The 15,588-nt window shown below is 45.6% G+C and overlaps 1 protein-coding gene across 2 annotated transcripts in view; it reads right to left on the bottom strand.

Annotated features, from left to right (window-relative positions):
- Positions 1–15,588, bottom strand: part of LOC111874295 (protein patched) — a 120,284-nt gene that overhangs the window by 80,819 nt on the left and 23,877 nt on the right. For both annotated transcript variants that reach the window (XR_002844525.2, XM_023869671.2), the window contains exon 2: positions 13,106–13,298. Coding sequence is in view for 1 of the 2 variants with exons in the window: in XM_023869671.2 (XP_023725439.1) it covers positions 13,106–13,298 (193 nt within the window). In the remaining variant the exon portion in view is untranslated. The remainder of the gene's footprint in view (positions 1–13,105; positions 13,299–15,588) is intronic.

Below are 15,588 nucleotides of genomic sequence, written 5' to 3'. Positions count from 1 at the left end.
GGGGGGGGGGTTATGATGCGATATGGCTTAACCGTATGTTCTTTGGCAATATTCTAACCTTCTGATTTGTTTCAGTCTGGTCCGTCACACTAACAACATTACAAATGATAAAACAATTCCTCCAGTGTGATTGTGACAGTCACACTGGACGGAACTGTTTTATCATTTGTAATATTCTAACCGTTTAAACTTTAAACTATAGGACGAAAGGAAAGGCGGTGCTATTAAACTGAGCGGATCCCCTTTGCAGTGACTGTCTGAAATACGTACAGAATTCTCAGTAACAATCCTAGGGCAAGATGTGGGTTCTGTTTCTTACTCCATCTCCTACGTAAGTTAAGCTCAGTAACAATGATGTGGGTTCTGTTTCTTACTCCGTCTCCTACGTCAGTTAAGCTCAGTAACAATGATGTGGGTTCTGTTTCTTACTTCATCTCCTACGTCAGTTAAACTCAGTAACAATGATGTGGGTTCTGTTTCTTACTCCGTCTCCTACGTCAGTTAAGCTCAGTAACAATCCTAGGGCATGATGTGGGTTGTTTCTTACTCCATCTCCCATAACCCGTAGAGATTAATAACTGTATTTCGTTCCCTCGTGCAGTGGGACACCTTGAATACTGTGTACGTACACTGAACAGTTGAATCGCGTAGACATGAGTCATTGCCCAAACGTGCACCTGGCCATTCTGTTTGCCAGGTGATGGCCGGCGCGATAGTACACACAGACAATGCGGCCCCATGGAACGGCACATTATGCAACCCCGTTTTACGGATTTTTGTTAAATAAAAATCATCTCTGCTAGCCCTCTGTTCACATTGTGGCCACAAACTGAAAGGAATCTAGCACATCAAGGGCAATATTCGTCAGTGTCCGAAAATTCCGTTTTGTAACTAGCTGCAACGAAGGTTTGAAAAAGTTGATTTTATAACTGATGGCAGTACTTACACTGGCCTCGGCCAGATGAAAACTCAGAATCTACTTCCGTATTTCGTGGCTGTTTTAATGTTTGCTGTCGGTTTGATAAGTATACGGTCTATAAAAGCATGTAAAAAAAGGTAAAGTTGCCCCTGTGCTTAACTAATTAAGCACAACGCCATGAAGGCGTATGGGGGAGTGATGTATTGACCCACGTTTTCTTGACCTCGGCACTAGCTGGTGATGAGTCCTCAGCTTCACACCCTGGCTGCTTAACCCCCCCGTATCCATTGGATAGGAGGCTGGGTAGACCCCAGAGCCGGTCTGGACGACATGGAGAAGACAGAATTCTTGACCTTACCGGGATTCGAACTTCCAACCTCTCGGTCGTCCAGCCCGTAGCCAGTCGCTATACAGACTACGCTATCCCGGCTCCTACGATATTTACGCTTGCGTCGATTTCGAATATGGAAGACGCCACATATGATGAGCAGTCGTTGCTGCGGGTAGGAAGGTCCCAGTAATCCATCAAAGTTGTTTATTTTAATTTGTTTGTCTGGCCCCATTCCTGCGCCAGCCTCTGCTCGCTCATTCATCGGACCGCAGCTCCAACCGTTTGATGGCCCTGTCCTGCAGGCTTCTCTGCTTCCTGGGTGGTCTCGCTAACTCAGGGTCCGCTTCCAAGAAAACCCACCCACCTCCACAACTGCGTTATGTCCGGGCCCAATCCCCGTAAAGGTAAGAAATGTTGTCCTTATGCTTAAACAATTAAGCAACACGCCATGAAGACGTATGGGGGGTGGATGTACAAATCCACGTTTTCTTGACCTCGGCACTAGTTGCAGGTGAGTGGTCAGCTTCACGTCTGGGCCCTTTTACCCCTCGGAAAAGAGCCCCCGTACTCATTGGATTGGAGGTTCGGTAGGTCGCAGAGCCGGTATGAACGAAATGGTGAAGTGAAAATTCTTCCCCTCACCAGGACTCGAACTCCGACCCTTCGGCCGTCCAGCCCGTAGGCAGTCGCTATACCGACTGAGCTATCCCGGTTTTTCCCAAAACTCCCTATTTTCAATATGGTCAAGTTTCCACATTTCTCTGATCACAGCCGACAACAGATTGTACAACGAAAACACCACATCTCACCACACCTCGACATCTCGGTACTGCGCGTGCGCAGATTTCAGACAGAGGACGGCAATCATGATCGCCGAGAGCCGACAATGTTTGGGTTGTCAAGAACTGCCACAAGGGCCCCGAACTTGTATGATTTATTTGACACGGCCTGAAGACACAGAATGAATTGAACTGGCCCGTGGAATTCTCGTGAACATGGTACTGAAGATACGAGTTTCATAAAAATTGGAAAATCTCTTGTAGGTCTAAAGGTTCTCATAGCGGTGGTAATAATGAGATATATCTTCTGGGATACAACGCAGAGTGGTTCGTTGAAAGTCAGCCGACATTTCGGAGGTGACATGTTCCTCCGAAACGGACTACACGGCATTATGTCCCAGGAGATAGAACTCTTGGACATACATTCTGTGCCATTCAGACAGACACAAGAACTAAAAGATACAGTATGTCTATCGGATTATTATTATTATTATTATTATTATTATTATTATTATTATTTTCTATGTACTCGAGCTAACTTTGTAATTGGCCACTGTGCTGTTAAGTTTACACATAAATAAACACGAATTGAATTATTATTAGTGATGTTGAATCTTAACAGTGACTCAAAATATCCCACAACTTACTTACTTACTTATAGAGCTCAGCCCTTCTTGACGAGCCGCAAATTCTGCAGCTACTCAAGAATTTCCCAGCATTTTATGGAACTCGAAGGTTCATTACCGTGTTCACAAGAGCCCTCCACTGGTCCCTATCCTGAGCGAGATCAATCCAATCCATACCATCCCATCCTATCTCTCTAAGATCCATTTTAATATTGTACACCCACCTACGCCTTGGTCTTCCCAGTGGTCTCTTTCCTTCTGGCTTTCCCACCAATGTCCTACATATATTTCTGTTCTCCCCATTCGTGCTACATGCCCTGCCCACCTCATCTTCCTTGACTCGATCATTCTAATTATACTGGAGAAGAGTACAACAGCCTTGCTAAATTGTTGTTCACTATTATCCGATCACGTAACAAGAAACACTATAATCTGGCCTGTCCAAAGCGCCGTTAAATAATCCAAGAATGAAAACAAAAGGTCATATCAAGAAGCTCAGTGATGTTTGTAGGACTCCATTTCTCTGTTCGCCAAGCCTGCCTTGCTCTCTCTCGCGTGCCTTCTCTTCAAACCCACGTGACCGCGGTTCTCTAGTGAAGTATACAGTTTGAGTGTACTGGTGCCGCTGTTGCTGCTATAAGCATCCACTTATGTGGGCTGGATTTCACAGCTTTCCTGTAGTCTCCATGTCTTTGCAAATAACGGCAGCACATTATTATCCGAGAAACCCAGAGTCCGAGCTGGGTGTTCCACGTCCATACACAAGAAAGTGCCCTACAGAATACCTCACTGTTGACTCCGGTGAATTTTGGCCAGGGCATCGACTATCCTGACTGAGGTTTTCTACGGTTGTCTGTCCCTTCAGGAAAATGCAGAGACAGTACCCCAAATCAGGCCATGGCCACTTCCTTCCAAATCACCATTCATCTATCAACCATTCATTCGACGCTATATCGTTTACGTAACAGGCCGTGAAGGCCCATAAGGTTGTGAGACGTCGAGGCTCCCATATTTTCTAGCCAATCGGCTCACAGATGGCGGTGAGGTTGTCATCTTACGCGCCAGCCGCCCTTTAGCCCCCAGGAAGGTTCCTGGTACTCATTTCTGTTAGAGGGTGAGACGATCCCAGGGCCACAGTGCGGCTGTAAATATTAGGTAAATTGAAAAATACAATGACATAGGGACTCGAACCCGCGACATTCCGGCTTGTAGCATAGTGCCTCAACCAACTACGCTACCGCGTGCCCCCGTTTACCCACTGAAAGCACGAACAAAGCATAGCAAAGCGTAAACACGTGTATTTATACATCACAAGTGTTTCGACATTACATTTATTGAATAGGGGCCTCTACAGGCAAAGCGTGCTGTTCTGTCTTTACGTATGTTCCCTGTGCATTCACCAAGCAGTCAGGAGCGGAAGGCAGGTCGAAGCAATTTCCACGTCGGCACTGCAGCATACTCCAAAATATCCTCCAGATAGCAGCAATACGGACAGTTCAAATTACTGAGGTTACGTGTCTTGTCAAAATTTGTTTGTAACAATGTCCCATTTAATTATCAATCGGGTTTACACCACTCCACAGCAAATAATGATCATTGCACACAAACACGCCCTTCAACGGCTACAAGACTGCATGTGGTATATTAATATGCCTTTCTTTCATATCTGAGCGTAGAAGGAAGTATAATACAGAGTGATATATCTTAGATACGTTGGATGTAGAAGTGTGTAGTGGATTCAGCTGGCTAAAGATAGAGTCCATCAGCAGATTTTTACAATATTGTACACAAGCTTATGGTTACATAACAGCAAGAAATTTGCTGGCCAATTCAGTGACTATACACTTCTCTGACAACTTTCTGACATTGAGTTAGGCTTAGTTAGAAGCCCACCTGTTTCACCTGAAACACAATCAGTAACGTAACAATGTTCAGAAGGCTGGAAATTCGCGAGGTGCGTGTTTAGAGGCAGTTTCTTAGACTGTAAAGGATATTAAGGTCAAGAATGACATAAGCCTGGAGCTTTCGCTTCATCAAGAAGGTTAATGTTCCACTGACAGGCATCGTGATCCACGTCGAAGGACGAACTTCGATGTATCGCGTCGATTCTTAGAATTACGTATCAGATTCAATACACATATCATGCACGTATCAGTGTTAAAATTTGCGTTAATTTAAGTCCAGATTAAAATTAATTCTGCCGTTATACTCATATTACAATAATCTTTACCACTATAACGTCATTATCAAACAGCATTACGCGATGTTAGACAAAAAAAGTTCGCAAACAAACCTATGGGCATTCCTCACGGATGCCCGAGATCGGAACCTGCTCTCGTGACGACGCCAGTTTGCAGCCAAAACATAAAACAACATAAGATTACACCGCGCAGTTCCAAGGAGAACATTTTGAAAAAAACAAAGAAGGGGACAACTAAATACTCCGAAGGCCGTTGTAATAAAGTTTTGGGTGGTGGCTGTTCTGCGAGATGCTATAATGCGTAATTAATGGCATGGACGTTCTACGTTGCTGTAAACCCGATAATTAGACGGCAGGTGTACACCTCCGTCAAAGGGCTTGGCGCAGTCAATCCATGACTAAGGACTTACAGCAAACCCCGCGTTTGGTAAAACGCATCTGTTCAAACAGGGAGATTAAAAATGAAACCCTCGGCTCGAACACCTCGGTCTACAGGATAGAACTATATATTTTTTTACTCCACGATTTTAGTCCGCGAGAACTATACCGACCGAGCGACCGCCGCTCGTCGGCGAAGTTTAGTGCCAACTATATATCACGATTAATTGCTCAATTTTTCTGCCGATTTCCACTAGAACAGATTGTGAACTATGTTTGATTTGCCACATACCAACTCAAGGCTTGATTCATACAAACATTTGTACATATATTCCGGGGTACAAAGGCGTGTAGCCCAAAGCTGACGTCCCACGGACTGCGCGTCGCCACTTATCACTACTGGCGGAAAAGCGTCAAATCCTGCATGTGCAGATGTGTTAATAGATCTGTTTAACTCTGTACTTCCGGATTAACATTCTTTTGTTTCGCTTAAATGTTCTTCATTCATTCATTCATTGTTGGAGGAGGTGGGTTTCCCCAAACATCCCCCTTTAATTTCTACTGTCTCCATACCGGTACTGGTGGCCGTTATCAGCCCCTTTCTGCCAGCGAGGTCGGCCCTCTACTGGCAGTGGTATCTGATAATTAGTCCCTTTCTGTCAGCGAGGTCGGTCCTCATCTGGCAGTGGTACCTAATACTTTCCCCATCTACCGGAGGCATTTGAAACTACTTGGGCGGGAAAATTTGCCTAATTTAGCTCAGAGGTCTCCTAGAGACATGAGGTTCTTTTACGTGCCGTAAATCTATGACACGGGACCCACGTCTTAAAGTCCCTCCCGGAGGACTTGTTCCCTGAATTTTTTCCGCCCTTAAAAATTCCACGACCTCCTCCGGGTTTGAACCCGCGTACCTTGAGTCATGAGGTGGGAACGTTACCCCTAGACTACGGAAGCCGCTTTTACTTAAATGTTCTTGAGAATGCTGCTGGCCATGAGAAACCTTCTTTTGCATGGGCTATGAAATACAGTACGTTCTATCTACATGGAAGGTCCGTTTCTTTAATTTCCTTCTATTATTTTAAATCAGTTTAACTGAAAATGTGGATTTTGAGTCTAAGCAATGACTCGGAGTAACTCGAACTGTCAGCAATTCGGACATGCTTTCTGTCTCCATTTTCAAGGCGAAGTAACTAGTCCGTGCCAGGTCAATGAAAACTGCTGTTTACTTTATTTTAATAGCTTACTTAATGTTCTCTACGGAATTTTGTTCATTTTTGCTTGGGGAAGCCGAGCGGTCTAAGACATGAACTGTCTTCTCTCGCTCGGAAGTCGGCATCGTGGGTTCGAAACCCACACAAGCCATGCATGTTTGGTGTGTGTGTATGCGTTTATTCTGTGTTTGTGTAGTCCTCTGTTAGGAAGAGGCCTTGAGACGAGCTGACCACCAGTCCAAGGAGTCCTACCGTCACTAACAAATTATAAACGAAACTAAGAAATCGGCCCTATGCTACAAGGTGAGAGCGAGAGGACAAATCTGCTGAGGGAAAGGAAACTACATCACAAGTTTCCTGTCAGGTTTTATAGTTGTTGTTCATGCACTTATTCGAATTTCTACATGTAAACCGTCATGCTCTGTTTGCTGTCTGAAATGGGTGACTTGGCATGCGCAGTCCATGAGGACAGCATAAGTTAACAAGACTAAACACTGTATCGTACATGGTAATGTTTAGACATCGCCAATAGACGAAGGAACGCCATGCAGTTAGTATGCCCCTGCCGAGAGGGGTAACTGTCACGATGAGTGACCGTACTTTCGCTTTGGACGCAAATATTTCTGTGAGACTGAGACCAGTAAGTTAACTCGTATGAAGGAATTCTTCATCACTGAGCAGCAGTGAGACGTGCTCTGGTCTTCAGGCACTTCTTTACGCACACAATTTCGCGGTTGAGTGATTGCAGCGCCCGTTTTATAATTGGAACATCAAGGCTTCGATTCTCGTCGCTGAGGCCGGCCATCGTTACTGAGGTTTTCTGTTCTGCATGAATCACTCACTCACTCACTCACTCACTCACGCACACAGAGCTGAACCCTTCTTAAAGAGACGCCAATTCTGCAGCTACTCAAGAACTTCCCAATATTTTATGGAACCCATAGTTTCAGTACCGTGTTGACAAGAGCCCTCCACTGGTCCCTATCCTGAGCCAGACCAATCTAATCCATACCATCCAAGCCTATCTCTCTAAGATCCATTTTAATATTGTCCACCCATCTATGCCTTGGTCTTCCCAGTGATCTCTTTCCTTCTGGCTTTCCCACCAATATCCTATACACATTCATCTCCCCATTCGTGCTACATGCCCTGCCCACCTCATCTTCCTCTACTTGATCATTCTAATTATACTTGGAGAAGAGTACAAGTTATGAAGCTCCTCATTATGCAGTTTTCTCCAACCTCCTGTCACTTCATCCCTCTTTGGTCCAAATATTCTCCTCAACACCCTGTTCTCAAACACCCTCAGTCTATGTTCCTCCCTTAATGTCAGAGACCAAGTTTCACACCCATACAGAACCACAAGCAAAAATTATAGTTTTGTATATTCTAATGTTTATGTTTTTGGACAGCAGACGGGAAGACAAAAGGTTCTGGAGTGAATGGTAGCAAGCATTACCTGAATTCAATCGCCTCTTAATTTTCTCCTGAATCAGGTTTCGATCTGTCATCGTTGTCCCCAGATATCTGAACTGTGCCACATTTTCAAAACATCTGTTTCCTATCTTTATGTCATGACTTTGCCCTGCATTTTGGTGACGAGACAGCATCATATACTTAGTTTTCTTCATCTGCATGAATACTACGTACCTTTAAATGGGCCAAAACCGTTTTACCTCCACGTCCTCCCCAATTCGTAATTCACGGTCACCCTTTCACACGTCCCTATAAAATATATGTAGTTGAGAATTCGTCGTTAAATTAAACTGAGAACGGAAAAACTGTATCCCTCCTCAGTTTACACTGTCTGCTGTTTCTGCGTCTTGAGGCCGCCTTCCCCTGTCTAGAGAGGTCCTCACACATAAACAGTTTCACTGGTGTTAAGACAATTCTTCATTGGAACCCATCAAGTAAACCTGCCAACTAACTAACCAACTAACTTCATGGAGCTGAGTCCTTAACAAACCAACAGATATATTCTAAAGGGTTCTCACGATGGTGTATACTACTCAGAATTACTGGGGTTTTGGACATTCTCCATCGTCCGGTATTCTAGAAACTATAAAACACGACGTTTCAGAAACTGGGTGTTTCCGAAACGTCGTGTTTCATAGTTTCTAGAATACCGGACGATGTAAAAAGTCCAAAAACCCAGTAATTCTGAGTAAAATCAACAGTTGCTCAGCCAGTCAAGAAATTTCCAGCATTCTATAGAACCCGAAGGCTCATTACCGTGTTCACAACAGCCCACCACTGGACTCTATCCTGAGACAGAAGAATCCAGTCTATACACGTTCGCTCAATTCTTTAAGCTACACTTTAATATTATCCTCCCATTAAGTGACAGTGAGTTTAGAACTCTGGGTTGTGCATGAGAAGTGAGGAGAATTATAGCAAGTAACTGCATTGTATCAGGAAGCGAGATGAATTTTTGTCTGACTGATCAGTGAACCCCTATAATTCTTATTTCAGTAGACTCAAACAGACACACCGCTCATTCCGTTGAGAGCGGCCAGAGGCAGAAACAGGGAGCGTACGCAGTCAGTATAGGGACTGGCTACGGGCTGGACGTGAGGAGCCGGGATAGCGCAGTCAGTATAGCGACTGGTTACGGGCTGGACGTGAGGAGCCGGGATAGCTCAGTCAGTATAGAGACTGGCTACGGGCTGGACGTGAGGAGCCGGGATAGCACAGTCAGTATAGGGACTGGCTACGGGCTGGACGTGAGGAGCCGGGATAGCGCAGTCAGTATAGCGACTGGCTACGGGCTGGACGTGAGGAGCCGGGATAGCGCAGTCAGTATAGCGACTGGCTACGGGCTGGACGTGAGGAGCCGGGATAGCGCAGTCAGTATAGCGACTGGCTACGGGCTGGACGTGAGGAGCCGGGATAGCGCAGTCAGTATAGCGACTGGCTACGGGCTGGACGTGAGGAGCCGGGATAGCGCAGTCAGTATAGCGACTGGCTACGGGCTGGACGTGAGGAGCCGGGATAGCGCAGTCAGTATAGCGACTGGCTACGGGCTGGACGTGAGGAGCCGGGATAGCGCAGTCAGTATAGCGACTGGCTACGGGCTGGACGTGAGGAGCCGGGATAGCGCAGTCAGTATAGCGACTGGCTACGGGCTGGACGTGAGGAGCCGGGATAGCGCAGTCAGTATAGCGACTGGCTACGGGCTGGACGTGAGGAGCCGGGATAGTACAGTCAGTATAGCGACTGGCTACGGGCTGGACGGCCGAGGGTTCGTAGCTCGAGTGCCGGTAGGGTTAAGAATTTTCACGTATCCATGTCTTCCAGGGCTGCTCTGGGGCCCTGCGGACATTTTCCCAGTGGGTAAAACGGCCGGGGCGTGAAGCTGATCACTCGTCTGCAACTAATGCCGAGGTCAAGAAAACATGGATATAAAAGAGCGACCATCTTCAGAAAAAACATATCAATACATGCGGAAAATACTGTTACAATGTCGCTCCGGCCGAAACACGTAAAGGATGAAAGATAAAAAAAAAAACATTTATCTCACACTGAATAGCGTTAGCAGCCCTTTATACTATTACTAGTGTGATGGACCAGGATGAACCAACTAATAAGTTACATTATATCACAACTGTCGACACTGGCACAGTTCTTAGTGCCCTCACGTTTTCTCACGTAAAGAAAACAACATGAAGAGCGCCGTTCCAATGCGGCAACTTCTCTGACATTAGAGTACTGCGTACAATCTAATCTTGGCGCCGGAGGCGCAATGTAACTAACTGCTGTTCCGAGACTCAACATTACGGTCCTGTGAAGAAGGCAGTGACAACAAATCTGAACTCCTCCACATTTCGCCAGCCTCGACGGTAGCCAACCGCTCAGTCCCGAACTGTAACGATGGTACAACTAGAATACTGGTAAAACTAACCAAACAAAAGTATGTTCACAGAGGTTTGGTGAACCGTCAGTGAGGGGTGGAGTAGAAATTCAGTCCATTACGAGTACTACGGTTCTTTATCTTCTATTTTACATTATGCATGTACACATTTCTGCCGATCACAGTGGCCACGCGGTCTAAGGCTGGCTCACACACTGGGATCGTTGGTTCGAATCCCACTCAAGGCATGGATATCTGTGTGCGTTTATTGTGTTTGTGCTGTCCTGTATGTAAGTAGCGGCCTTGCGACGGGCTGATCCCCCGTCAGAGGAGTCCTACCGTCTGTGTGAAAGATCAGGAAACTGAAAAACCAGCCAATGTCCAACAAAGGGCTGTGGAGCCATACAGACGAACAAGTACTCTGCGGTTTGCGGTCCTTTCGTTTTAACGTTTATTTCCTCATATACAAATCCATTAGGTCTGCTGAGATGAAATCAACCATTGCATAGGGAAACGAATTATTTGTTGTGTTCCATGAGATATTAAACCCATCTCTATGAGGTGCATGTTTCTTGCCACGCAGCAGTTACATTTTGTACGATGAGCCTTTTGGGGGGCATCGTTGAAATTATATTTCTGCTCCATGAAAAGTATGAACCAAATTAAAAATCCACCACACAACGTTTAGTAAAAAACTTTCTTAAATGCAATTATTATGTATTTTTGGTAATGGAAGATTGCTATATTTCGTGCACAAGAAAAGTTCAGAACTGGACTGTCATAAAGCGACGGGTCTCCACCGTGCCCCGCCCCGAATAATGGGTTGGGTGCGGATTCTGATATGCAGACTCTTTGGAACACAGCGGCGACTTGGAAGCCTGGAATATACTCGTAATTATGAAAAGGGAATTTAGTGAAGTGTGTTTTGACGTGTCTCAACACAGAGTTCAGTAGAGGAATCTGATCTTGGCGATGTTTTAACTTAAAACAGTTAAAGTAACTGTTCTAAAAATGTGGTCCTTGATCCACTGGTGGCTCTTATGGGCGAGCTTAATGATCAATTATCAATAAATACTGCAAAAACAACAAACCCCGTGGCCTCTAGTCCGCAGGCGAACTATACCGACCGAGCGACTGCCGCTTGTAGGAGAAGTTAGTGCCAAATTTAGCGGATGGAGGGTGTCGGGTGGTCAGCGCAACGGATCCCCACGGCCGTTAATTTCGGTTTTCTAGACCGGAGCCGCTATTTCCTTGAACTAGCTCCTCAGTTATCCTCAAGAGGTTGAGTGGACCTCGTTCCAGGCCCACTACTTCTCAGGAAATTTGGTAGCGCCGGGAATCGAACCCAGACCTCTGGATCTGTAGCCAGGAACTCGGACCACTAGACCACAGAGGCGTCTCAGAAATACTGCAAAACGTGATTAAAGTAGAAGAAAATGTACCCAAATAACACACACAAAATAACGTCCGATTTCATCTCTCGACGTCAGAAAATTATAAACGCCCAAACTATGCGTTACTTTTACATATTCTGTATAGAATACAGACTGGTGGCTACTGAAGCTTCATGGATTGTGCTATCCCTGCATTATCTTCAAACACAAGAAGACTAATGAGCTATTACATCGTTATACATACTGCATCATTCCCGCATTATAAGTCATTAATGATACCAGCATTCATACGGTGCTGAAATTGCAACTACAATTTTACTTCAACCACCAAAGCCATTGCCCGACAAGGCGAAACGATTGTTTTATTACTTCTTATAAGATTTGACCTTTTAATGGCGGTGACTATGAAGAATGCCGTCTTCTGGGATGTGACGTGTAAATCTTGTGTGAACAGACGTTTCGGAGGAACGTATCGCTTCCATCTTCAAGGCAGAAACATCTTCCACCTGCTCGCGCAGGTTCCACGCTTGCATTCTTCTGGCCTGAAGAGGCGATGCGTTCCTCCGAAACGTCCGTTCGCACAAGATTTACACGGTGCCACACCGCAGAAGACGGCATTCTTCTTATTAAAATATTGTTCGCCAGGATGATCATACATACAGAAGATTATCTAGATATCTCTTACCCAAAGAAGAGTCCTTATGAACATTGCTTGAATATAACCACTTATTTGGACACTAAAATATAGGTCTAAGCCCCTAAAATTAAGGGGTTAGAGTAATCTGTTAGGTTTTGAAGGTAACAGACAAATCTCATCTGCAACACAAAAACAATCCGAAACGTATATAATCACCGGCTCACATTATTACTCACAAAATGAACGCTGATAGCAGAAATGCGACTTCGTTCGTCTGTGGTCATGAGCTACACTGAACACGCAGTTCTTCTTTAGGAGCTTAAGAGTCACTCAGCTGGCCAAAAAATTGCGTGTTCTTATGCAGCCCAAAATTTCATTAACGTGCTCCCAAAGGGTCCACCACTGAACCCTACCCTGAGCCAGTTACCTCCAATTCGAACCTTGGCATGCTACATCATAAAAAAAAAGGTGAAGGAATCCCTGTAAGAGGCCGTGGAGACCTATAGGGTTGTGAGATGTTGAGGTTCCCACATTTTCTAGACAATCGGCTCATATATGGCGGCAAGGTTGTCAGCCTTACGCGCCGGTCGCCCTTTACCCCCAAGGATATTCCTGGTACTCATTTCTGTTAGAGGCTGAGTCGACCCCAGGGCCATAGTGCGACCCAAGCACCCTACACCATACTATCCATTTTAATATTTCCTTCCCATGTACCTCGTTATCATCCAAATGGTTTCCTCCATTCGAGTTGCATGCACTGCTCAGTGTCGTGGTTCTTACCTTCCACCCAGAGCTGGTCGACACGAGTGTGCAGCTGCGCTGACTTGAGGCCGACACAGAACGTCGCGAGCACGAGGATGGCCACGAAGAGCACTTTCCCGGCGTGACGATGCAGGAAACAGCCGAGCTGAAACAACTGGCTCTGGAGGCGCGCCCTCAGCCACAGGGCTGCCCGCTCCCCGGTCGCTTTACCCTGCAACAATACAGAGACCCATGTCGAAACAGAAAACATTAGCGTTCCAAAGCAACCTCTGCCTTGGTGTCTTCGAATCTGGAGGAGGTGGAGAAGGAAAGTTCCTCCGAAACGTCGGAAATGTTTTGTGATACACATACAACTCTATAACGCATATTCTTGTTTTTCCTAGCGCTCCACTGTCGTCTTCCGAAGTTATCTGGATTTTCTTAATTTCCATCTCTGTTTTGTAAGGGACTCGTAACATTTCAAGAAAGAAATTCCCAGTAACATTATATGAGCTACTGCACAAATGCCCCCAAGGCATTTCCCTCGCCTGTCGCTACGAAATCCTTAGCACTAATTTTCTACCACGTGACTACGAATGCTTCATTCGAAATCCTAGCATATTCGCCACTTAGGATTACTCTTCTATTTCCCTAATTCAATACTATACTCGTCTAGACTCGGTACTTCAATGTCACTAACTAACTTACGAAACAAGCAGTCGGTATAGCGACTGGTTACGGGATGGACGACCGAGGGGTCGGAGTTCGAGTCCCGGTAGGGTCAAGAAATTTCTCTTCTCCACCTCGTCAAGACCGGCTCTGGGGCCTACCCAGCCTCCTGTCGAATGGGTACCGGGGGTAAAGCGGACGGGGAGTGAAGCTGACCATTCACCTCCAACTAGTTCTGAGGTCAAGAAAATTGTAATCTATACATCCACTCCCAGTGCTTATTTAGTTAAGCACAGGAACAAATTTACCTTTACCTTAAAAGATGAACATTATGAAATGACAAGTGGAGGGGTCAACCCGGCGCACAGTAAGATGTTTCGGATTGAAGTGGAGATGAGTGTATAACTTTCAGGCGTAGTGGGATTATGGGGTAAACTGGATATACTGGAAGGCGGGTGTGAAGGTGGACTACGGACTTAGACCCAATCCAAAGGAGAGCTGGTTCATAAAAGGAGTCAGTTCCTTGTTCAACTGTGATTATACACTTTCAGGGAAGTTCTTACCTAGGCCCTACTTCCATTGCATACATCCACTTCGTTTACCTTGCCCGAAGTACGCATACAAATTTGTTACAAATAACGACCACATTCAAAGCACAGATTTTCTGTTCTGTGGTCACTGTGCAGAATAATTTTAGGCGTGGTGACGTCTACTCTTGCCAAGAAATAGGAGCCAAACTCATTTTCCATACCTCTGTGGTCTAGTGGTCAGGGTTCCTGGCTACATATTCAGAGGTCCCGGGTTCGATTCCCGGCGCTACCAGGTGGGTCTGGAACGGGGTCCACTCAGCCTCGTGAGGATAAATGAGGAGTTACTTGAATGGAAAAGTAGCGGCTCCGGTCTAGAAAACCGATATTAACGGCCGTGGGGATCCGTTGTGCTGACCACGCGACACCCTGTATCCGCTAAAGTTGGCAGTAACTTCGGCGACAAGGGGCGGTCGCTTGGTCGGTATAGTTCGCTTGCGGACTACAGGCCGCGGAGTTAGTTAGTTTAGACCTTTGTAGTTGGCCTCATTGCGGATTTCATAGGCAGATCAATTCAATCTCATGAGTTTATTAACTTCTTCTCTGCTTTGTATCTGCAGTGACTCGCCAGCCAGTGGCTTGCAGACGTAGCAATGCGGAGACGGTGGCCGAACACGCAATAATTCCGTGTTGTAGCGGTTGCTTACATGTTCTGTGTTTTGCTCTCACATGTTACGATGCTGCAGCAATTGCTGATACTATTTATCGAAATGACGAGTATGCATGGTGAGAGGTAAAGGACTGCAAAGAAATAAGTCGTGACCTATTTGAAAGCATTACATGGACAGGGACGAAAGCCAGGTACGCCGCCATGAACTCGCTACTGTTACACAAATATGACGGCCCACTCGGCTGTTGTATCTGACAACGTATATATCATGAGTCAATGGAGGAAATTGTCCTATTTAGAAAGAGTAACGAACCTGATCCAGTAGGATCCTTCCCACTTAACCCTTTGTTACGAAAATAGATCCTGTTTCAGAAGCGCTGTACTCATATGTGGCATCTAACAGACAACAAATAACAATACATGTTAATAGAAAATTCAACGTTGTTAAGACATCTTTCTGTGGACTGCAAAACAACACGACGGAAGCACGAAAATTATATTTAGTTTTCGGTAACATATCATGGCCACATCCGTCTATCTATCTATCTATCTATCTATCTATCTATCTACAGTCCCTTGTTGGACCTTGGACGCTTTTTCAGTTTCTTAATCATATACACAGTTGTTATGACTCCCTGGGCGGGAGATCAGTCCGT

Source organism: Cryptotermes secundus, unplaced genomic scaffold, assembly GCF_002891405.2.
Source record: "Cryptotermes secundus unplaced genomic scaffold, Csec_1.0 scaffold2042, whole genome shotgun sequence".
Classification (NCBI taxonomy): domain Eukaryota; kingdom Metazoa; phylum Arthropoda; class Insecta; order Blattodea; family Kalotermitidae; genus Cryptotermes; species Cryptotermes secundus.
The sequence above is the reverse complement of the archived record's forward strand: the minus strand, read 5'-3'. Positions and strand labels throughout refer to the sequence as shown.